We start from the raw sequence: 25,576 nt of genomic DNA, 5'->3' as shown, positions 1-25,576 counted from the left end.
TTTTTTTATTGCTAGTGGGGTGGGACTAAGTCCCTTGTACTGCGGCCACTTCTGGCCTATTGTACCAGCCCCAGATGATAGGTGAGGGTGATTGTGGAGCAATTGATGGAATGAAGATTGGTAGGGGAAACCTAAGTACTCGGAGAACACCTGCCCCAGCGCAACTTTGTCCACCACAAATCCTACTTGACCAGACCCGGGATCGAACCCGGGCCGCCGCGATGGGAAGCCAGCGACTAACCGCTTGAGCTATGGCGCGACCATCACACCTTGCGTAACTTTATCAGTTCGGTACCACCTACAAAAATGTTTTTCCCGTTATATGAACCTTCAGTGCTGAGAACTTAGCCGTTCTGGATATCTTCTTGACCCCATTCTTTGCAATACTTTTATTCTACATATTCTTTTCGAGATATCGCTAAATGTAACACAGCTAGATGCATCTCTAGTTGGTATTTTGTTTTTCTTTTCAACAGTTTCTTTCAATAAGGAAACATGAGCTGTTGGTCAATGGATTCTTCTGTAACCTTGCTGCTCTTCCATAAGAGTGAAGTTGGCCCTGTGCATAATTAATTAAGCACCATGCCATAAAGATGTATGGGGCAGTGAAGTTGAGTGTCAGCCTCACGCCCTGGCCGCTTAACCCCAGTGATTATGCCGCCGGTGCCCATTGGATAGGACGCTGGGTGGGCTCCACAGAGTTAAGTCATTCGCGAGAATTTACGATTGTACTTTGAGACATATACAAACACCTATCGTCCTGGAGAATTGTTCGTAGTTTTACTCAGTCTTTCCGAGTTAGTTCCTTAGCATATGTCGTGGCCGTTTCATTTCACATTTTTCCCCGATTCGTGACTTCTATCTCATCATCATCAGTAATCTGTCAAGACGACAGGTCCACAGTCTCTTCCAAAATAATTCCTCCACTTAATGCGATCTAGAGCTTTCTCCTTCAAATGACAGTATCCTCGTCTGTCCCCAAGGTCATCCAGCATCTTCTTACGTCTTCTTCCTCGTCTTCTTGTCACTTCTATCCGCCCCTCTATCTTTCCTTCAATAACTTCTTTTAGAAGGCAGTTACTGCGTAAAACATGACCAATCCAATTAGCCTTCCGTTTTCTTATTTCGTGTAGGATATTCCTCTGCTCGCTGACTCTAATTAACACCTCTTCATCTGTTCGCTATAAAATCAGTGAAGTTGAAATAAAGTCGATAATAGTCGAAAATGAAGAATTGTTTTGGGGGATGTGTCATCTGATTGTTTCTGATGTGTGATTAACATAACTTAGCTTACTAATACCTTTTATCCTCTACTGAGGCTTATGTCCTCAGAAGCAATAATGTTGCAGTCATGTCATCTTTCTGTCGCAAGAAACGTGTTTCATCAGACATGTGATTCAGATTATGTCACACACGCAACTGGCAGGGTATGGTGCATACAGAACCGCAGAGGTGAGGTACAGTGGATACTTATTTCCCTGCCGCCATTTTGTTTTGTGACGCCCAAACATGCAGGCACTTAGAAATGCGAGGCAAACATCAAACTGATTCTTATTCCCTTGACGACTGATTGACTCTTAGTATATTGTCACGTGTAGTCACGAGTGACTGTAAGGTTTGGATTGGTAATTGAATTTACCGAACTCTTACAGAGCGTAACTACAAGTAACTATCACTCTATCGCCAATTCACACGCTCTACAGTTCACTATAACACGCACAAAATCTTCCCAGTCTGCTGTATCTTCACCGGTTGTCGCCTGATAACGGCCACCAACACTGTAGCTTCCTCAGCTTCCGTTACCGGCCCAAAAAAAGAATGAAATAATAGTAGATTGGGGAAAGTTGCATAATGAGGAGCTTCATAACTTGTACTCTTCGCCAAATATAATTAGAATGATCAAATCAAGGAGGATGAGATGGGGATGACATGTAGCACGAATGGGGAGAAAAGAAATGCACACAGGGTTTTGGTGGAAAATCCAGAGGGAGAAACCATTAGGAAGACCTAGACATAGGTGAGAGAATAATATTAAGATGAATCTTATAGAAATTGGATGGTGTGGTATGGACTGGATTCATCTGGCTCAAGATAGTGACCAGCGGCGGTCCTTAAGAACACAGAATGTTGAGGAATTCTTGAGCAGCTGAGCGACTGGCGGCTTCTCAAGAAGGAATCAGCCCCATAGACTGAGAGAGTTAAGTGGTTGGTTAGTTAGTTAGTTAGTTAGTGACATCTTTCAGGATCCTGCAGTGACAGAGTTAGTGTTGGCTCTGTCTTCAGAGATTTTCACGGCCGAAAGTGGGTGATACTGATGACAGGAAGCTAAGAAAGTACCAAGCAGTGAAGGTGACATGACGTTCATACCGAGATGTACGAAAATTGGCCAATGTATGTAAAATGTTTGCAGCTCATTCAAGGGGAGAATGAACATACATTAATAAGGTTTAGAGAAATACATATAATATAGGCCAGTGAACAAATAGCGACTGCTAAAAAAATCGGACACTTTATGAAGGCCTGCAAGTTACGATCGCTGGAACAAATGTGATTTGACGGAATAGCGCGTCATGTCAGGACTTTACACAGAAGCGTGCCGGAAGTATTCAGACCTGCCTCACCGTGACCAGGGCCCATTTTCCTTGTATGCTACGTAACGCTAGGAGGAATCTGCTTTCCAGTCTGCTCTCTGCATCACATCTCTCAACATACACCGACCTGTTTAGTTCCACTGCACAAAAATATCGCCAAGATAAACCTTAAGTTACGGATACAAACTTTTGCCTGATTTATATCCAGAAAGACCGGGGTAAGCTCAGTCGATATAGTGACTGGCTACTGGCTGAACCGCCTAGGAGTCGGAGTTCGAGTCCCCGTAGGGTCAAGAATGTTCTCTTCTCCACGTCGTCCAGAACGGTTCTGGGGCCCACTCAGCCCCCTATCCATTGGGTCCCGGGGGTAAAGCGGCCGGGGCGTGAAGCTGATCACTCATCTTCATCTAGTTCAGAGGCCAAGAATACGTGTATTCATACATCCACTCCCCCATAAGTTTTAATGACGTGATGCTTAATTAGTTAAACACAGGGACAAATTTACCTTTACCTTACCTTTAACCATGTGAGGTGCCATGTTTTCTGTGTATCCCCCGTTTTAAATTTTGAGCAAGCTAACCTCTTTTCGTTTTCTTTCCTACAATGTTAAGGGTGATTCTAAATTATTGTCGGGGTTTCCGTTGCCTGTATTTTTCAACCCGGAAAAACAAAATGAAACTGCTTACGGAACGTGAAAGTGTAACTCAAAAACTTCCAGACATCAATACGACGAGAATAGCGTTGACAAATAAAACTTTTTGAGTTACAATTTCATATTCCATAATCAGATGTATTGTGATTTTCAAATTTAAAAAAATTAGAGGTCCCGGGAACTCCGACAATAATTGAGAATCATTTTATACAATTGTACGTGTATAATAACGGTACGGCGGCCGCTCGAAATTGTGACATGACAGCCAAACTGCAGTCGGCGCTTCCTTGGCTGAGTATGTGTGTCACAGAGCGTCACAGTCGGCCTGCTGTTGCGTCAGCGTGAACCATGTAATAGCTCTGTCGTGTTGCCCCTTTTCCAATCACTCACTTTGTACACATTTAGGTGTGTAGAGGTACATATTCATATGCTTTTAAAGCACAAAGGTTAAGGGAAAATATCCATGTGTCTAAAGGTGTATAGAGAAGTGAAGGTAAAATATTGTATTATACACTTTAGAATTAGATTTTGAGAGAAAAGCTTCACGCTCCAACCCCATTATTTTCTTTATTTCCCCTGTGAAAGGCAGTAACTTGTAGCTTACGTTCCCACCTCATGACTCAAGGTACGCGGGTTCAAACCCGGCGGAGGTCGTGGAATTTTTAAGGGCGGAAAAATTCTGGGAACAAGTCCTCCGGGAGGGACTTTAAGCCGTGGTTCCCGTGTCGTAGATTTACGGCACGTAAAAGATCCTCATGTCTCTAGGAGACCTCTGAGCAAAATTAGGCAACAAGTTTCCCGCCCAAGCAGTTTCCAATGCCTCTGGTAGATGGGGGAAGTATTAGGTACCAAGGGCCCACCTCGTTGGCTGAACGGGGCTAATAGCACTTACCAGTACCGGTAGGGTATGGCGACTGGTAGAATATCAAAGGGGGACGTACAATAGATCAACAACTGGTCGCGGTGCATGGGGAAACCCACCCCCTCCAATAATCATAATAATAACTTGTAGCTTCATTAACAGAATCACTTCCATCTAAATGCAACAGCGAAACTTATGCATTGAAACGTTAATATTAGCGAAATACAACTATTTCATTAGGTCTACTAATTAACAGAATAATTCTGTCGATGCAGTTCTAATTAATTCCTGTACGTTATTTGCCCTTGATGCATAAAAGCATGCAAAATGGGGAATCGTGTCTCAGTTCTCATGTTTTGTTTTCAGAACTTCAGTTTTCGACAAAACCTGGTATTAGAGTTCAAAAGTAAAGTCATGGAGCCCGTGCAATTATCCCTGTGCTTAATTAAACACCACTCCATGAAGACGCTTGGGGAACTGGGGTAATGCTCCATGCATTCTTAACTTCAGCACTAAATAGAGGTGAAGTAGTCAGCTTCGTACTTCGACCGCTTTAGGCCCGACGAAAGAGCCATCAATAAGCGTAAAATTGTCCCCTTGCTTAATTCATTAAGCGCTACGCCATGAAGACGTATGGGGGAGTGGAAGTATATATCCACCATGCTTGACCTCGGCATTAGATAGAGGTGAGTGGTCAGTTTGACGCACCGGCCGCTTTACATCCCCGGAGAAAGAGCCCCTAGTACTAATTAATGGGAGGCTGGGTGAGCCTCCGAGCCGGTCTGGACGTTGCAGAGAAGTGAAAAATCCGTTGTCCCTGCTGCAAATCGAACACCGGTCTTCCAGCCCTTAGCGCGTATCTATACCGACTAAGCTATCCCCGCTCCAAAATCCCTCAGTACACACAAGGTAGGAACTGAGTAGCACCTAGAGTCGGTTTGGATGTTGTGAAAAAGAGAAAATTCTCTTCCTTCGGAAATCAATCCCCAGTTCGTTGGTCATCTAGCATACACTCAAATCTACACGGACTGAGATGCCCCCTTATTAGAATGTATGTGAACATGTAATTTTTCTCAAAAACCAGGGATCTATGGGAGCGCATGCGCGGTAGTGCAGCGGCTGTCGCACTCTAGCGCGAGTCTCAGGTCTTCCGTGTACAGTGAACTGGTTTAGTACATAGTCAATTCGAATTACTATAAATAAAATTGAAAAAAAAGTAAATACAATTATTTTCGGGAGCTTATAAATTTTATGTATGTTATGTCCCCCTCCCCCCCCCCGAAAATCTCTGCCCCCTTGGGGTTGCCCAAGTCAACCCAGTTGCAGCTCAGAAGACACCATGGCTTGCGCATGTGCATTTGCATCCCCGGCTTAGTGAGAACGTTTTCTGCAGATATTATCCGAAACGCTTCCCCTCCCCCCAAATGACGTATATTTACTGAAGAAGTATAATTTATGTCTTCATGTACCTTAACATCTGTACGTTCATGTCAACAACATCATTTATTACAGATACGCAATCTGTTTTCTGTGTCGCTGATTGTGTCTGCAGCAGCAAATTTGTAGCAACACTACACAAGGACGAACGCAATATCCAAAATGTCTGTTTTTAGAAGAAGCGTAAAGATTACTGTTGTCTGGGGTATGACGTCTTGAAATTTAATAGACAGGTGACAATGTTTCGGAGGGTCCTGTTGCAGCCATCTTAAGAAGCGGTAGCAGATTCCTCCGAAACGTTGATAGCTTTCTACCAGAGAACACGGCGTCACATCACAGAAGACATTAATATTCATATTCACCGCTGTGCGAACCTCATACCATGTGGAATGAGTGAGTTTTCCGGATTTCTGTGGGCTATATTTTGCTACTTTTTTGTTTTGTTTTCATAATTACCGTGCCATGAATTTTTTCGTAGTAATTATAATGTTTAGTCAGCTTTATAAACCAGCAGGGATAGCGTAGTCATATAGCGACTGGTTATGGGATGGACGACCGAAGGGTCGGGTTTCGAGTCCCGGTAGAGTCAAGAATTTTCTCTACTCCAATCGTCCAGAGGTTCTTCATTGCAAGACAATATCACTATGCCTTCTTGTCTCTTGCACTAGTTGTATTCAACCCTTTTTGTTCGCCTACCCCTAGATCTAATTTCTCTTCAACTTTGTACCCCCAGAATTGTTGGTGTATAATTCAAATTATACACAGTCTATAATCGGCATCTAAAATAAATTAAATTGCAACCAAAATAATAAGTTTCAAATAAGAAAAAGGAGAATTTAGCTATTTCCTATCATACAAGAATTAATAAAGAAACAAAGGTATTTTAGCAAAGCAAAATTATATGATTAATTATTTCATCAGTTGTTAATATGGTTCTGGCCTGGTAATGAGATGATTGAGCTTGTTTCTGGCATGCCAGTACCTCAATTCGGGGACGGATTTTAATTTTACGTACCCCGTAAGATGTCTTCGCGTGCCCCAGGTTGAAGACCAATGTCTTACACTGTGGAGGGACCGGATTTAGCCCAGTCATACCTCTGCTTCTAGACCACAGATAAGACAAGGTTACAAACTAACAAGGACGCAGTGTAGCCTGCTCAAGAATCGTCTGGGGATTAATCCTTTAAGGAACAGTGGTAACTCTGTATACCACCTGATTTTTTTCACTAAGACTCTTAGTTTTACCAGCAGAATATGGGCTAAGTCCAGTTCTCAACAGAGATTCTTCCTTGTACAACATTAACCAGTTGACCTTTGCCATAGAGACGGAATGTGTTTCCCGTGAAGCTGGAAGTGAGCTTTTATTAAATATTATTTAGATCAGCCGTGTAAAACATGCGGCCCCCATAGCCACAAAGTGCGGCCCCTCAACTTTTAGAGCTGATTGATATTAAAATTTTAGTAGAAATATTTTTTGTAAAGACAATTTTCCAACAGACCAGAAGACAAGAAGTCTCACGCTGACATAAATTAGCAGGCTGCAGGAAATTCAATGTTTTGCTATTTCTAACATAATTTCTTGTGTAATCTCTCTTTTTACATATTGAAAAGTTGTTTGATACTTGTCAAAAGTGGCATTCTCTTGCTTTTTAAAACTGTAAGTATGTGATTTTAGGTAATTATATTGAAATTATTCCTAAATAATAAATAGAATTAAATTTCCTTGTATCAAAATCTAATGCATATTTCTATTTTGAAGTGCGGCCCTGGACTATTATTTATAGGGCTGAGGTGGCCCTCTGTACAAGTTGAGTCTGACATGCCTGCTCTAGATAAATGTCAGTCTTTGAAGAGTTAATTAAATTTCCTAATTTTCCATTCAGATTACAGCAGCCTAGTTCTCCAAACAATGCAAATAGTACGATTGTTCTTTTTCGATAATCTGCATTATCGTCACTCGGTAGGAATACTCGAGTTTGATTCAAGACATTTCGTCCTTGAATACGGCGTTCATACGTAAAGTTGGTGAACACAAAAGCGATAACTAGGACATTATTATAAATCAGCCATTCATACAATCGGATGTCATGTCATGTTTATACGTGTTTTACTGAAGGTGATTAGCGGCAACCGAGTGACAGGCCTAGCGGGTCTCGAAGGCAGTAGTTGTGTCAGTAGTTTTTTTATTTGCGTCCGTGTTAAATTTAAATCATAATTTTGTCTGCTGTAATAATAGACTTATAAATCTTAGATACAAAAATTAATAGCGTATGTACAGGCACTGACAATCAGCAGCGGAAGTGTTCATTCTGACAAAAAACTTCGTGGCTTTAGTCCGCAAGCGAGCTATACCGACCGAGCGACCGCCGCTTGTTGACGAAGTTAGTGCCAACTTTAGCGGATAGAGGGTATCGCGTGTTCAGCGCAACGAATCCCCACGGCAGTTAATTTCGGTTTTCTAGACCGGAGCCACTGCTTTTCCATTCAAATAGCTCCTCAATTACCCTCGCGAGGCTGAGTGGACCCCGTTCCAAACCGACTACTTCTCAGAAAATATGGTAGCGCCGGGACTCGAACTCGGGATCTGTAGCCAGGAACTCTAACCATTAGACCACAGAGGCGGACTGTTCATTCTGACTTGTATGTCAAGTATTACGACGAAATTTATTTGTGGAGCCCTCGTGAAAATACGGATAAATAAGAAAATAGACTTTACCGGCCCTTAACAATAATCCTTCCTGCCATCCGTAGCCATGCAGTTACTCAACGCCATATGACCTGTGTAGCTGATAACCAGTTAACTACGTAACTAAGTAATTAGGTTTCAGATAGCGGAACCTGAAGTTGAACACTTTTACCACCAAAACCCACAATTTGACAGGATTCTGAGCCAAATTCTTTCACCTCCTAACCTCACAATATATTTCCCCCTAATTATATCTGCGTGCTATCTTTCCATTAATGTCAGACTCAGTGGCCGCGCCGTCTATTCGTCCGCTCAAACACTGGAGTCGTGGGTTCAAATCCCACTCTAAGCATGGATGTGTATATGGTTCATTCTGTGTTTCTGTTCTGTATGTAGATAGCGGCCTTCCGACGGGCAGATCACTCATCCAAGGAGTCCTACCGTCTGTGTAAATAAGATAACGAAACTTAAGGAGAGGCCAAGGCCCAACAAAGGGCTGTAGAACCACTGATGAATGAATGAAAAGTTGTTTTAGTATTTGTTATGGGGAACGGTAATGCAAATTCCATATCACAGATTAACAGAATCAGAAATGGAGTACTCCATAATGTAATACGTAAAACTTCCAATGGCGTTCTTTGCAGTTTATTAAACTTACATGCAGCCTGTGATTAAAAGTTTATGATATAAATGAAAAAGTCGTATATGGCTTTAATATGGATCAATGTATAGACACAATAGATCGCTGTGGTCGCGGTGCAAGGGCCAAGAAGGCCCACCCCTCATACATTCATGGATCAATCTAGATGAAAAACGAAGTAATAGTTTTGGTGAAAGTATCATACACATCCCATGGCCTGGGCGCTGATAGTAGGTCGCAGACGGATGGACGAGCGGACAGCCTTTGCCACTGCGTCCTCACATGCCCGAAGAATTTGATCATGAAAAAAGATGATCTCACTATTTGACTATTTTACACGTTTTCAGTGTACCTGAGTACGAAAGATTGTTTTTTCTTTAAATACCGTCTGTATGTACGTGCGCCTCGTTTGAGCCTCAACGATTGCACGGATTTTATTGCTGTTCAGTATTTGAGAGTTTATCCACCTTAGGTCGATCTCCGATTTAAAAAAAATAGGAGCCCTTGTCATAGGCCGCAAAGAACAAAATATCAATTTTCTTGAAAATGGTTGTAACTATTCTAACTAAATTTTAGTAGTTTTTGGAGATCCTTTTCCTAAATGAAACTGTGATAAACGGTTAAAGAAAGATAAAGTTGTCCATGTGCTTAATTAATCAAGCATTATGCCATGAAGGCGTATGGAGAAGTGGATGTATAATCCCCATTTTCTTGACCTCGGCACTAGCTGCTTCACTCCCCGGCCGCTTTGTCGCCAGTACCCATTAGATAGGAGGTTGGGTGGATCCCAGAGCCGGTCTTTACGACGTGAAGTAGAGAAAATTCTTGACCCTACTGGTACTCGAACTCCGACCGCCCGGTCGTCCAGCCCGTAGTCCACCGCTATACCGACTGCGCTATCCCGGCTCTTGTGATAAGTGGTATCTTCAGGAAAATAACGGAATATCCTCCATATGCAGTATTTTTGCACTGATTGTTTTTTTAATGAGCCGAAAACTAAGGAAACCAATAAACAAACATTCCTTCTGTAATGACACTTCGGAGTTTACATTTGCCACCACTTAACTGAATACTTGCTGCATATTTCGCGAGAGCCAATAATTTACAAGAATGTCCTTACCAGCAAGGAGGATGAGGTGGGCAGGTCATGTAGCACGAATGGGGGAGACGAGGAACGCGTATAGGATATTGGTGGGAAAGCCAGAAGGAAAGAGACCACAGGGAAGACCAAGGCGTAGGTGGGTGGACAATATTAGAATGGATCTTAGAGAGATAGGATAGGATGGTATGGACTGCATAGATCTGGCTCAGGATAGGGACCAGTGGAGGGCTCTTGTGAACACGGTGATGAACCTTCGGGTTCCCTAAAATGCTGGGAAATTCTTGAGTAGCTGCACAACTGGCGGCTCCTCAAGAAGGGCTCAGCTCCATGAGTAAGTAAGTAAGTCCTTACCAGTAAGCTGTGGTACAGTTCGGTTTACCGCAGCAGAAAGCACACCGCCACATGCCTCTCTCCTGGCGATCACTACAAACCACACCGACGGCACTCAGATACTGTACTGAGAATACAAAGCCTTGCGTTCTATTCACTCGGTACCCTGCTATTTGCCAGCAATGCCAGGGACGGCGTACCTGACAGCAGGCTGACTATTCTTGGTGTAACTAGCACATGACATTGATATCCTATCACGAACTATGCTTGTTTATTGCGTGCTTATAACCTTTCAAGAATATGTTTGTTGAAGTTCTCGCACGTGTGCCTGTGAACGGTACAGCCTCCTGGGTTGCGACGTCAAGTGGTTTAGAAGTTCACCGACGTTTCGAAGAAACGTACCGACTCCGTCTTCAGGGTCGAAACGTCGGTGAATTTATACCAATCAACAGAAATCACATCCCGCAAGAGTGTGCTGTTAATGATTTGTTCTCCTCATTTCAAGTCCAGCTCTTGATTATGAAATTTATTTTCATTAGATTATTGGGAGGTGATTGCTGTGATAGGAAGTATGAATGGTTCTTAAGCTTCAGCCATTTCGCACCTATTCTAGTGATTGTTAAATTTGTCTTAAATTCTCAAACAAGTTTTTATATTGTAAGATTTGAGGCATTCACGGCGGTGACTATGAAGAAAGCAGTCTTCTGGGATTTGGCACCGTGTATATGTGATGTTAACCGACGTTTCGGAGGAACGTAGCGCCTCCATCTTCAGGGTAGAAGAAAAAATATAAGAAATCTGCAAGCGAAGAGACCGTGAGAACCGGTAAAAACAGACTGGTCTGCTTTTACCGCGATATGTTCCTCCGAAACGTCGGTTAACATCACATATACACGGTGCCAAATCCCAGAAGACTGCTTTCTTCAAGTTTTTATATTCTTTAGCGTAAGACAGATTCAAACTTCAGCATTGAGCAGGTTGGTGTAATGTCTCAAGACTTGAATTTATGAGGTATCCCGTTGGAATTGCAGCTGGATACCACACTATCCTGAATGAGATTTTCAGCTTTTGTCATATAACCCCCCCAAAATAAAAACCTGCTAGAATGGTACCTTGAAATGAGCTATAACAGAATTCTAAATATTTGCCTTTTTACCAACCTCACCTTCCAGTCATATTTGACATGTGTAACTTTTGCAATAAAAATTTGTTCTTAAATAACTGAACAGTCAGTCAACCACACATGGGCCCACACTTGTGAGATGGAGATCTGGAGACATCTCAATTCATGTAGGCAGTGAAACTACATAAAATGGTATGAGTTCGTTAAAGCCTCCATGATATGAAAAAATGACAAGTAATTATGAACAGCATTCATGTTTAAGTATTATTCTTGTAATGATACTATCAGTAAAGAGGTGGATCTGAGATAGTGCATTCGGTATAGCGACTGGCTGGACAACCAAGGGGTCAGAGTTCGAGTCCCGGTGAGGGGGCAAGAATTTTCTCTTCTCCAAATCGTCCAGACTGGCTCTGGGGACCACCCAACTTCCTATCCAATGGGTACCAGGGGCTCTTTCCCAGGGGGGAAAGAGGCAGGGGCGTGATGCTGGCCACTCACCTCAAACTAGTGGCAAGGTCAAGAAGCTGTGGATCTATACATCCACTCCCCCATACACCTTCATGGCATAGTGCTTAATTAGTTAAGCACAGGAACAACTTTACCTTTATCAGTAAAGAGGTAAAGTTGTCCTTATACTTAATTATTTACGCACCACGCCATGAAGACATATTGAGGGAGCGGAGGTATACTTCCACCATTCTTGACCTTGGCACCTAGTGGAGGTGAGTGGTCAGCTTCATACCATGGCCACAAATTTTGGCTTTATATGTTGAATACCAGGATTATCATTAATGACTGGAAAGGACATGGAAGAGATAAGCGGTCTTCGCCTGATTTTAGGTATCATTTTGGCATTTGCCTTGACAGACGAAAACCACTAAAAACCTCAGGCAAGAGAGCCACTCTGTGAACACAAGGACCTCCCAAATATGAAGCGGGTACGCTACCACAACACTGCAGCATTTGGTTCACTTGGGTAGAAAATAATTCACGAGACCCAGTTGACTAGGATTAGAGTACAGAATGTGAGAGATATAGATGTCATGATTTATTATAAAGTACAGAGCAAGTTTTGAATTCAAATTGTACAAAGGGTGAATGGATTTGTTTGGAGTTCACCTTTTCCAGATGTATTCTTTTTTGATTTCGCATACAACTTTGTTCTTGATGTTCCTTTACTGCAGACAGCAATCTATAACTGGAAAGCTGATAAATAGCACAAATATAACACTGTCAGTCTGTAGGTCTGCAAGTCTTATCTCTGAATCTACAAAGTGGATTCTGATTAAATTTAATATTTGCCACAACAGTTACTTTTTGTCCCAGTTGTTCAAATATAGTCCTTACTCTTCATCAACCTGAACTCAACTTTATAACATTTTGTACAAAAAATTGATATGTGATACAAAATATACAAAACAAACTCCATGATTTTACTCTGCAAGCGAACTATACCGACCGAGCGACCGCCACTTGTCGGCGAAGTTTAGTGCCAACTTTTGCGGATAGAGGGTGTCGCATGGTCAGCACAACGAATCCCCACGGCTGTTAATTTCGGTTTTCTAGGCGGGAGCACTTCTCTCTCTTGTGAAGTCTCCTCAAGCCATACTGTCCTTTCGGTTTTGAATGCATTACTTTGTTGGTTGTGGTATTTTGTGAGGGCAAGAAGCAGGCTAAGTACTGATGATGCAGTACTTAACAATGAAGTGTCCACGATGACTTACACAAACAGCATTGCAAACAGTCAAATCAGATTCATGAAATGCTCAAGGTTAAAACCCAACAAGAAAAGGTGTGCACACTTGAGGTGTCACTCTGAACGTGGTGGAAGACAAAACTGTCTGCAGCAATCATCACTACAAACTAATACTGTCCACCCTGTTACTATTAAATTTACTCTATCAGCCATTCACCAGGATTCGAAATTTTAAATTAAACTAATTTTCTAAAAATTAAAAAGAAGTGATTTTTATTGCAGGTAATCTTTCACTAATAATAATATTTGTTTTTCATAACACTGTTCTATTGTATGTAATAAACTGCTACAATTACTTAAAATGACTGGTGTGTAAATGGATATGTTCCATTCTAATTTCTAACAAATGCCAACTCCTGTGTGAATCCACAATCTGACCAGATAAAACTCGATACCTGTGAAGGACACCCTGAACAAGTTTCATGCAAATTGCTACCCATCTGAAACTCTCTTTGAACCTTTATTTCATCCTAAATCCAAATTAAACTCTGAGGATTTGAGGTGCTCACAACGGTGGTCATGAAGATTTATATCTTCTGGGGTATAACACTGTGTAGTCCATTGAAAGTCAACCAACATTTCAGAGGAACATACAATCTACATCTTCCTCTGACTGTCACATGCTATCATGCTGGTTTTTTGCGTGGCTAATTTATTCAACCCTGAAGACTGAGATGACTTGTTACTTCGAAACATTGGTCAACTTTCAATGGACTATATGGCATTATAAACTAGAAAACAGAACACTTTACATAAATTAAAACACAATGACTGAGGGATGTGTATGGGATTTGTACTAGGTTCCAGCCATATTGTAACAACTTTCATTACAAACACTTCAACAGAAGCATATAAATATCTTACGATTCACTGACACTGAAATCAGGTCCTAACAATTCTTAAATACAACATACAAACAAACTGAAATGAAAGTTTCGTAGAAGGATGATAAAATGACATAATTTAGTGGTGAACTTTAAAGTCACTAAAAGAATAACTATCTATAAATTTTTCATTTCTAAATTCAGCCTTTTCAATTCTGGAGTGTGGGCTCCCAGTTTCTTTCAACCAGCGTTTCCTGTAACAAAACCACAAATTCATAACTAGCATTTCTACAGCAGAATTCAATATTAAAGTACACATACATGAAATAGTTTATTTTTGGTTATGTAATGACTCTGTAACAACTACAAAGGTAAAATGTTTATTTAACAAACTGTGTATAGGCAAGTGTCTGAAGAAGAAAGAGGTGGTGTATTTTCAGCTTTTGCATGGAGAGATTGAGGAAAACTATGAGAAATATCAGACTGTCATTAAACTGGCAAATATTACTAGAGGAAAGGAAAAGAACACTGTATTTTAAATTGTAAATTATGTTGATACAGTTAATGGACCGCCTCTCTGGTCGAGTGGTCAGAGGTTCCAGGTTTGATTCCCAGCACTACCAGATGTTCTGAGAAGTAGTGAGTCTGGAATGGGGTCCACTCAGCCTCATGAGGATAATTGAAGAGCTATTTCAAGGAAATAGCAGCTCTGGTCTAGAAAACCGAGATTAACGGCCGTGGGGAACTGTTGCGCTGGCCACAAGACACCCTCCATCCGCAAAAGTTGGCACTAACTTCGCCGACAAGCGGCAGTGGCTCGGTCGGTATAATTTGCTTGCGGACCACAGGCCACAGAGTTTGTTTTGATACAATTAATGTAAAAGAAAATTAAAAGCAAAATCAGTCCTGACATTCACACCAGAAACAGGACTTGTGAGGTATAAAAATATAAGGACCACTAGAAATGAGATTCCGTAAACCATTTTCTGGTCTTTCATTATGAGATAGTGTAGAAAATGAAATGATTAGAGAAAAGTTATAGGAAACCAGCACAGCAAGTAATATTGCAGTTGCAATGACAAGTGCATGTCTAATGGATGCATGGGCCAATTCAAAATTGTGGATACTGCAATTAATAAAAATGAATCCTACTGATTTTGGTGCTTTGTGTAATACTTTCCCCATCAGCTGAACCAATCTTGACACCACAGAAAACAATATAAATATTCACATAATTTACACAAACTTTCCCGTTGATTTCATAAGACCTTGTTATAAGCTACTTACATTTCTTTTACCTTCACTGGTTCACCTTCTACTTTTCCCAGCACAGTCCCACGATGAGTGTTCATACACCACCCTCGTATCCCTAACTGCCTCCCTTTCTCTACTGTATGCTGTAAAGATAATTACAGAAATTACTTTGAACAAAAATATCACTTGTCATATCAAAATTCAAAATGATTTTATTAACTGATTTATGCAGTTAATCAAAATAACAGAAGCTCATGTACTTTAGCACATTGAAGCTCATCTTTTCAGGTAGAGGAAAATACACTGTGGCCGTGATTATTTCTGGAAAAAACCTACACCTAATGCTGTACAGTTATTGACATTTTGAACATTATCAATCATCATGTTTTTATTGGAAAAAAAGAAACGTTTTCCAGAGCCTGGGCTCTGTATCCATCCTCAGGCCTACTCATTGGTAACAATCGATACAGCTAGTCGCTATTAAATTAAAAACAGTATGACAAATATGTCTGAAAAGTCATTAACTGCATTAATATACCATTGTCACGAACTTCTGGATCATGTTTACATAACCAATATGGGCCTGGTATGTTTCTGAAGTTTAGGAAATCTGAACGTGTTCAGATCCAGCTGGCTAAGACTTCCAGTCATTTTACTTTCTTACAAAATGTAGAGTTCATGATAATGTTCCCAAAGGCCTTATACTGAAAGCACCATACCACAGCCATAGTTCTTCTAAAATAACTTTACAAGCCAACAAGGCCCTGTTAAGAGACAGGACTCAGTTCTGTTTCAAAAAGGCTACACTGGGCAAACAAATCGATGATCTGGAAACTTTCTTCCATATGTCAATAAATTCGTCAGATCAACTCTGCATCCGGGCAGCTGTGGAAACAAACATCATTTTCTTAACTAGAAGGAATTCCAGATTAAAAAATTCTCAGCTCAGAAAATCTATCTCGATCCCGAAGAAGGTCCACATGGGGACTAGCTCTACTGTTTGGGCCCAACTGAATAGGCTCTTATGTCAGAGTGAAGACAAGAGTCCAGTCTCAAAAATGCTGTTTGCTTAAATAAAAACCAGGCTGATAATGCCTAGGAAGTCAATTACTGTATTAATATACCATTATCACAAACTTTTCAGTCATACTTAATAATGTACTGACAAGGAAGATTAGTTCTATAAGCCAATTTTCAGTGTGTCCCAGCATTATATGGAGCTGTACTGTAAGCAAAAGCTACTCAGCTGAAGTTCTTAAAATATATGAACTCTGTCTGGGCAGTTAACTTGAGATAATTACAGCATAATTAACATGAAGCTCGGTAAACCTCTTGAAAATGTAGCTACTGTGTTCACTAAGAAAGAGATGACAGGATCATATGAAAATGAAGCTTAAGGAAAGAGATATGAAATTCTGGGTCAAATGATGGGTTCTATTTTTAACAATGCAAAACCTTTGGATTATATTACTAACGAAATATCTTAAAATCTTCAGGCAGTTGATTGCATGCTACCTAACTGAATTTTGCAAAAAAAAAGGACTAGCAAAAACTTTAAAGAAAAAAAAACTGTAGTAAGGACCATAAATAAACTTAACAAACCTTTCTGAAGAAGACACCTGAAAGAAAACAAATATCGATTAGAATCTGTTCTGTTCATATGTGTATTTGCTTTATTTCCTTCGTGAAATTAATACTTACTGTTGAGTTTGGAGTGAAGATCGTTTGGAATTAGAACAGGGTAATGTGTGACTTAAGAACAGAGGACAAAGGTCAGAAGTACACTAATTACTGAGGGTCACACACAAGGCTTCAATGTTTCAATCGTTTCACATGTGGAAGAGTACTACATTCTGGTAGAACTTCGCTGATGTTTCAGAGGGACATACTGCCTCCATCTTCAGAGTTGAAGAGTATACCAAGCAAGTAACAAGCACACACGCATCTTATTTTTTGCCTGCTTGGCTGACTCTATGACCCTGAAGATGGAGGCAGAATACTCTTCCAAAAGGTCAGTTAACTTCTTCTATCAGTACACATGGTGCCACATTCTGAAAGATAATTTTCTTTATTTTTCACTCATGGGAAAACATATATCAAATAACTAGTGACCTTTTTTTGGTAGCAGATGGTAACAATTATGACTTAATGTATGTTACATCATGTGAATGCATCAGTAGTTTTGTGTCCAGCTGTCCTTGCAACCATTTGTTTCATGGCTGAAGTAAATGTTCTATTGTTGCAGTGTTTGTCAAAAAGAAATTTTCTGAGATCTTTCAAGAAGACTGTGGGAAGAACCTCAGAAAAACTATGAGTGGTGTTTGGTGACTGTATTTAAATGAAACCCTTCATGAAGTCTGTCAAGACAACTCTTAATAGAATTTAAATTACTTCATGCAGATATCAAAGACGAACAAAATTTGACCCATTTTACAGCTATTTTATATCTTGAGATAACAATACTCATGGAAAACATATTTAAACTACGCATGATATTTTGCACACATCATTATTATGTGTGACAGCAACTACGCCACATTTCATTGAAATAAGAGAAGGTATAGTTGAAAATTATACTTCACTGTATTGATATGACATCGAACCGAAGCCTGTGCAGCTGATGCTATTCCCACTTTATATTCCGCAGGAACAGAGTTCAAAAAAGTCTCAAACCAGATCACGGCAAGTTATTCGCAGGTCCACGCCTTCCGCATACCTTCCAATCGCCATTCATCATTTTGGTACAGAACTTACGCAGATGATATAACATTGAAATTAAATTAATACGAAAATATTCATTCTAAAAAAAGAATGTCGTTCTTGAGTGTTCTTGAGGATATCCTATGAAACTAAGAGTGTAAAAAGAATTCTTATGACGTCCACTGAAGATACTTATTTACCTTGTACTGTACCAAAGACTTCGAATTCTAAAGATATCAATTTATTTTCTGCAGACATGCCTCTTCCTAACCAGCCGCTTAAACACAAAATTTTTGTTTAACGAGTCAATAAACAAACGCTCTTAACGACATCCGTTACGAAAATTTCCACTAGATGTCACAAAAATTCAACTTGTAGCTAAAAAGAACAGACATGGTTAAGCCAATTGGAATTGGAATTGGAATGTTATGGTAATAGTTCCTATATTGGTTACCAGAGGACATACGCGTGTCCCATATCTAGTTTATCCGTGCGTATATACTGGTACTACTGGTATATACGACGTGGTCGAGACACGTATCACATGGTATCGAAGATCGAAGGATGGAGAACGGTAGATAATCCGTAGCGATCCGTGGACTGGCGGAATACAGTCTGCATCGGTCTGTATTTCGTGTAAGCAAAGCTTTAGCATTTCGTCAGTCATCTCAGAGATCTCAGACATGGCTGGAACAGTATGTGCTTGGTGGTGCAGCGTGTGCTTCTAGTGTTTGTTTATGTTTGCTTCGTGTTTTAGATCTCACTCTCAAATGTCAACTTGAAATCATAATGATGGTTGCAATGACAGCTATGCTCGTGTCCGTTGCAGAACTGTCAAATATATTTTCGGTGTTGGTAGTGTTGATATGTTTCTGTGCGATGGTGTTATTCATAATGCGGTAAGCATACAGTCGGTTATATATGTGTGCATATTTTAGTGTTGCCAGTATTGATTTATATTAAAATAAAGATCTGCGGAGGAGATTTATTAACGTCGGAGTCGAGGGGGCGAAGGACTCCTTTGTGTTCAAAAGGACCCCGTTTCAGATTCATTCATTCTTTTATTAATCCTGTAGATCATGATAGAATGATATAGGACAAGTCTTTCAGCTAGTATACATTATTAAATTACAACAATCTTAATACTAAAAATTTATAATAGATATCCAACATTTTATACATTATATACTTCTGCTTATATCAGTAGCCAATATTCGAGAATTCATATTTGAAATAGACCTCCGTTGAGTAATAGCACCTCTGAATAAGTAACTTCTTCTATTCCCTTGACAACTGATCTAGGCTTAGTGACCGGCTCTCCTGACCGACGTTTTCCGTGGGTTTCCCACGCACTATGGGAAAATTCCGTAAAGGTATCTTATCTGATTCCACAACGGTTATCTTTAATTCGTAATTCACGAACTATCCGACCATTCAACACTATATAATAGTCTGACCTACTGTCAGCGTTATTAAATAAATAACTTGATGTGACTGCAATAGTAGTCTCTTCCGGGAGTGCAGTTATAGGTTTTGATAAATGGAATGAATGACCCAAAATTTATGTACTGGACTGACACAAGAGATTCGTTTCATTTTTGGGCTTTACAGGATTTGGTGAACACTTAGAAATTTTCTTTAGGCCAGTAGAAATTTGAACAAAAGTTTCAGCTTCATCTGAAAAGTAATAACTACTTAAGATAAGTACCTACTTACCAAACTGCATTACATCACATGCCACAACACCCTAATTCTTAATATACACCTCCATGAGAATAAAAAATCTAATAAAATAATCATTTGATTAATTTTTAGTGCTTGAAGATAATGAAAATAAAGTTAGGAGAATAAAACATTTCTTTTTTGTGTGTAATCAGTGTTATTCATGAATTGAATAATAAAATTAAGTCATGAAGAACATGTACTAAGCCAGGATTCAAAATAATGTTTCATGTGTTTGCCCAGACAAAAATTTTCAAGACATTCATGATACTGAAGTTTGAAGTCATTAGATATCATCATTATGATCAAAATAGTTGTAGGATCTGAGATTTTCACAGCAGTGGTTATAAAGAGGTTCATCTTTTGGAATAAAATGCTCTGTAATCTCTTGAAAATCAACCGATGAGCTCTCCTTGTTAACTGCTTCATACTACATAGCTGCTTGCTTGGATTATTCTTCAACCCTAAAGATGGAGACAACGTGTTCCTCTGAAACATTCGTTGACTTTCAGCAGACTACACAGGCTTATATTCCAAAAGGTATAACTTTTCAAAACTTGTGGATATTATGTTTATTGTTGATATTAAAATAAATGTGCTAAGTGCTCTAAAGAAAGCTTAAAAATTCTGGTTGTAAATAATTTTCTTCACTTAGTGCCAGTGCCTAAATTCCAAAGAAAATATTGCAGTCAGGAGGAACAGCCAAGGACCTGATTAGAGGTTGACAGAGGCTGAAAGTTGTGATAATGTGCTAATTTATCAGCTGTCAGGGGTGACTAGCAGAATAGAACCAAAATTATTTGATAGAAACTTTCTGCATTAGCAATTTTTTGTGCCACAAATCCCTGACAGATTGTCCTGGGATTGAATCTGGACTGAGAAACTGATATGCAGCTCTTTTAGTTGTAGGCAAGTTGGTAGACAGGCACTGTATTCCATGGATCCTGTAGTGCAGACAAGTCAGAGAACAAACACAAGGCAAGGTAAGGTTGGCCATGTGTTTAGGTAATTAAGCACTACGCCATGGAGACGTATGGGGAAGTGGATGTATAGATCCTCATACTCTTTCTTGACCTCGGCACTAGCTGGAGGTGTTTACACCCATGGAGCCCCGGAATCAGTCTGGATGACATGGAGAGAAGAGAAATCTTACTCCTGCTGGGACTCTTTGATACTTTGGCCTTCCAGCCCATAGCCAGTCGCCATACTAACTCCTCTAACCTAGCTCTAATTTTAAATAGTAAAAAATTACTCATAATCAGCTCTTAGACAGCATTTTTAAAGTTCCATTTCCGGTTGACAGGCTTAATGTTAGCTGCAGTCTAGGGTTGTTACACTGTGTAGTGGCAGGCAATGTTACCAACATTTCACAGGTACTACATGCTGTTGCAACCTTCAGGGTTGATGGGGCGGCATGTACATCTGGAATATTGGCAACATCACCGACAACTACACAGTGTAACAACCCAAGAACAGAATTAACATCAGTAATTAGCCACTGTGAAAGCCTAAAATCAGTAATTGACCAACGGCTATTAATTATGTAAAGTTTACAAATTCATTAGCAGTAGAAGTTGTGTAAGAAAAGGAATAGGAGTTGTTTTCTTTGAATGGATAGCATTTTAGTTGATACTGTAAGATTCTGAGGAGGCTGTATAACACACAGAGATACTGGGCTTTCGGACTTGTCCATCGTCCGGATTCTAAATAACTAAGAAAAACACGACGTTTCGGAAACTGGATCTGTTTCCGTCCTCAGGTGAGGGAAGACACCTGCTCTGTTGGGTCCCTTAGAAAGGGCTAGCCTCAATCACTGGACCTAGGTGTCTTCCCTCACCTGAGGACGGAAACCACAAATCCCACTTGATCAGACCCCGGGATCGAACCCGGGCCGCCGCGGTGGTAAGCTAGCGACTAACCGTTTCTGCTATGGCGCTGCCTATTTCGGTCAGAAAGACAGTTTAATGATTACGGTCATTATGAAATGTAAGTTGAAAGTCTTGATAAAGCCATTTTTTTCCTCCAGATTTTCATTTCCCCCCCCCCTTCCCCCTATTGGCTCTTCCAGCCCATTCGGGGTCCTGGCCTCTTATTTAGTTCTTTCACAGACGGTAGGGCTCCTTGGACGAGTGATCAGCCCGTCGCAAGGCCGCTACCTAAACACAGTTCAACACAGGCACATAATAAACGCATACACACACACCAAACATCCATGCCTTGAGTGGGATTTGAACCCACGATCCCATTGTCCGAGCAAGCGAAGACAGTTCATGTCTTAGACCGCTTGGCTACTGTGACCGGCCCACATTTCCAAATTACCTTTCGTAAATAAGAAAAATCAATAGTATGATTCATTGGAAGTTTTTGTTACTATGTGTTGTGTCATGAGTTGGAGCTGTATGGTTTTGAAAACTAATATTTATTTATAGAGGTAACATACGCAAATGGGATAGAATGCCAAATTTGGGGCCGTGCGTTTGGTTATTTTGCTTCTGGAATAGGTGTAGAAATTTCAAGCACAGAATCGCTATTCTTGAAGGGTTTTAATGAAGCCAATGCTGTGACCGGATTAGTAAATCAGGTATGATTTGTTTCATTGTGGCCCGTCACACTATCAGTATCATAAGAGGTTAAACAGTTCCGTCCAGTGTGACTAATAAAGATTTTTCTTATTTCAATCCTTCATCTCTTACAGACAATCCTCAGAGGGACATCAGTACAATGTTTAATGTTTTACAACCGCTGTAGTTAAAACATTTGATTCTGTACCCAGTGTACTTTGTCAGCACTGTATGTATGTATCTTGGCATTCAAATACATACAGTAATAGTGGCTTCCGATCTGTTGATGTCCCTCTGAGGATGGTCTGTAAAGACCGAAGAAACATGTAAGGGATGAAGGATTCAAATAAGAAATTTTTTACTAGTTACACTGGACAGAACTGTTTAACTTCTTATGAATCAGATATGTTTTGTGTTAGGTTTATCTTTGAAGAAGGGACACGCGGTAGCATGGTTGGTCGAGGCACTGTGCTACAAGCCGGAAGGTCGCGGGATCGAATCCCGATGAGGTGGATTTTTTTCAATTTACCTAATCCTCCCAGCCGCACTATGGCCCTGGGGTCGACTCAGCCTCTAACAAAAATGAGTACCAGAAATATTCTTGGGGGTAAAGGGCTGCCGGCGCGTAAGGCTGACAACCTTACTGCCATCTATGAGCCGATTGTCTAGAAAATATGGGAACCTCAACATTTCACAACCCTATGGACCTTCGTGGCCTGTTACAGGGATACCTTTACTTTTTTACCTACTTTTGAAGTCCTGTGATGACCCTCAAGATTGATTTAATTTACATACCCGCACATGTGATGTTGACACTTGTTTTCACATCTCCAAACGTGTATGTTTTGACTCAGTGACACTTCTGAGTCAATGTTTTAACTCATGCTGTTGATCTCAGCTACAAATCTTTCCTGTCTACTGAAGTTTCACACAGTATAGCGTTTACATAGCCGTGGAAATAACACTAAACAACAAGGTTCTGGCATTGAAGAAAAACTATCTGGATTGTCATATACTGATCCCAGAGCTGAACACAGCGAAATTCTATCGTGACGTAGTTCTGTATAGTTTAGAGCCGAAATACATATTTTTCACTTAGGTACTTTTTCCTTGTAAATCATGTTAGAATTTGATATTTTGTTAGTGAATAAAAGTTTATTCCCATTTATACAGCGTATTTCAAATTTTGTTAATAAGTGAAATGTACATTTACTCGCATATGTCTGCATACAAAACAGAGGTTAACAAAAACAAGTGCATAGTACAACTCTTTGATGGTTGTTTTTGTGATTAGAATTGTCGAAAACAACGGCGGCACAACGAGAAGAGGTCCCCATAATGATACCGGTCGGAGAGACAATGGCCTGCCGAGAAATGAAGACACATTCAGAAGAAGAAGAGCCGGCCTCAGTGGACAGGAAACCTGAGGCGGCAGAACTACGAGAGGTACGCGTACAAGACGCCGAAGTAATGCCGGTCGGAGAACCGAAGCAGAAAAAGCATAGGGACCGAAACAAGCGACGAAATACGAAAAATTCGACACTGGAAAATTGCGGACCCCAGAAGAAGTTGGCCGTAGCCCGCAGAGGGACGAGCCGCCGTGCTAAGTGGCACTGCAGAAGAAAACCGGCAGGAAGGTGTCCCGCCGTGCAACAGTGGCATGGCTCAAGAGGAATATCTTGAGGAATTCTTCGACACAAATAAATTGTGAACCTCGGAAAGAAGTGACCGCCACCGTCATGAAGATTACAGAGGAGAATAGAGGTTGGCAGTATCCTGAATGCAACACTGGCATAAGGGACAGAGGTCTGGAACAGGGACTGCGGGTCAGCAACCAATGGAAGGACCCAACCAAGAACGCCATCGGAGGGTGTAGATCAGGACAGCGATCGCACCTAAGAGGGAGAAGTACTCGTAAGAAGACCTTCTAGGAGATCGCCGTTAGGAAGATCGCTAAGCAAATTGCCGGATCTTCCTTCGGATTACGAGGAAACAAGGATTGGACTCGACACCAATACTTACTGACTGACTGACCATCAGTCGCAATGTAACTCTGACTCTGACGAAGAGAGTTCTCAAGTTCTCAAGGCAGCAGTTCACGAGTTAGCCAGCAGTGAGTCAGCTGTCCATCTTTCGTCGGAGTATTTGTGATGCTGCCAATGGCAGTAATTGTGTGATTATAAGGGCGAGTGGAATCAATTCGCTATATCCAAGACGGCGTGAAGTTATTTGTCGCGTTATACACCCAACACGTGACAGTATTTTATATATAGTGTCTCGTGTTGCCTATGTAACACGACAAATAAATTCACGCAGGTCTCGGATTTGGCGAATATGTTTATTGAACGCTCACTTTTACACTAGCGAGTACAATTATTATCACGATGTAAGATTTGAGGCTTTCACGGCGGTGACTATGAAGAAAGCAGTCTTCTGGGATTTGGCACCGTGTATATGTGGTGTTAACCGACGTTTCGGAGGAACGTATCGCCCCCATCTTCAGGGTAGAAGAAAAAGTATAAGAAATCTGCAAGCGACAACACCGTGAGAAACGGTAAAGCAGACTGCAGTTCCTCCGAAACGTCGGTTAACACCACATATACACGGTTCCAAATCCCAGAAGACTGCTTTCTTCAATTATGATCACAATTACTGCTTCTGCTGTAGCCACGGCGGAACTGAAGACTGACTGCTCTTCAGTTGCAAACTGAACCGTTCTTCGCAACTTCTAGAACTCAACTGTGAACTGTCTAGTCTGAGTTTGAGTCTCATTTTACGACCGACGGTCAAACGGTCAGTCTGTCTTGGCATAAAGCACCCATATGGGGCTTGCGACCAGATCCTTATTACTGTTTGACAGTTACGGTCTTGTGTTTTGTGGGCGCACACTCTGACGAGAGGACGGGTCTGTCTTTTGTGTATGCTGCTGGCCAGCGCAGTCTTTCTCGGGTCCGAGTCCCTTGGTACTCGAGACCATATATTACAGTCTCAAATTTGAGACTTCCCTTTTCGTCGCCTCCTACGACTCGCAGGGTCACGGTGGAGGTATTCGAACGCGCCTCCTAACGGGTCTGGTTTCGGCCGTAATACAGCGCACCATGTAGGAGCCTTTGGTCTCGGCCGCTGTTATGCAACGAACCCTCTGTTGTCCTTTCATCTCCGGGTAAACGTGTGTTACTTAAGGTATATTCCTAGGCAACGGCCCACTGTTATTGCGTTTCCATGGAAGTAGACCAGCACGCGACAGTATTATAAAAACTGAAAATTTGTATCTAATCAGGAGCACAAGTGGTGTTGTATTGAGTAGCGAATCTTCAAAGTAAGTTTGCAGTACAA

The 25,576-nt window shown here is 40.9% G+C and overlaps 3 protein-coding genes across 5 annotated transcripts in view; 1 reads left to right on the top strand and 2 right to left on the bottom strand.

The window, feature by feature from the left end:
- Positions 1-10,504, bottom strand: part of LOC111870119 — a 36,262-nt gene extending 25,758 nt beyond the window's left edge. The window contains exon 1 of one of the 2 annotated variants that reach the window (XR_002843798.2): positions 10,322-10,504. The gene's annotated coding sequence lies outside the window, so the exon portion shown is untranslated. The remainder of the gene's footprint in view (positions 1-10,321) is intronic. The other variant, XM_023862143.2, reaches the window with a different exon arrangement.
- A 2,470-nt stretch (positions 10,505-12,974) lies between these two features.
- On the bottom strand, positions 12,975-18,352 carry LOC111870135 (acylphosphatase-1). 2 transcript variants are annotated; one of them, XM_023862171.2, is made up of 4 exons: positions 17,840-18,352; positions 16,860-16,876; positions 15,291-15,400; positions 12,975-14,257 (listed from the first exon to the last, which is right to left on the bottom strand). In XM_023862171.2, the coding sequence occupies exons 1-4, from the start codon at positions 17,853-17,855 to the stop codon at positions 14,143-14,145; spliced, it is 258 nt and encodes an 85-aa protein (XP_023717939.1). In that variant the 5' UTR covers positions 17,856-18,352; the 3' UTR covers positions 12,975-14,142. The 2 variants fall into 2 exon arrangements, with proteins under 2 accessions (XP_023717939.1, XP_023717938.1); XM_023862170.2 differs by having other exon boundaries at positions 18,158-18,350.
- A 144-nt stretch (positions 18,353-18,496) lies between these two features.
- Positions 18,497-25,576, top strand: part of LOC111870139 (cell growth regulator with RING finger domain protein 1) — a 104,899-nt gene continuing 97,819 nt past the window's right edge. Inside the window, exon 1 of the mRNA XM_023862176.2 lies at positions 18,497-18,856. Coding sequence (XP_023717944.1) covers positions 18,747-18,856 — 110 coding nt within the window. The 5' untranslated portion in view covers positions 18,497-18,746. The remainder of the gene's footprint in view (positions 18,857-25,576) is intronic.

The sequence above is a fragment of the Cryptotermes secundus genome, unplaced genomic scaffold, assembly GCF_002891405.2.
Source record: "Cryptotermes secundus unplaced genomic scaffold, Csec_1.0 scaffold594, whole genome shotgun sequence".
NCBI classification, from domain to species: domain Eukaryota; kingdom Metazoa; phylum Arthropoda; class Insecta; order Blattodea; family Kalotermitidae; genus Cryptotermes; species Cryptotermes secundus.
This window is presented reverse-complemented; position numbering and strand designations above follow the sequence as displayed.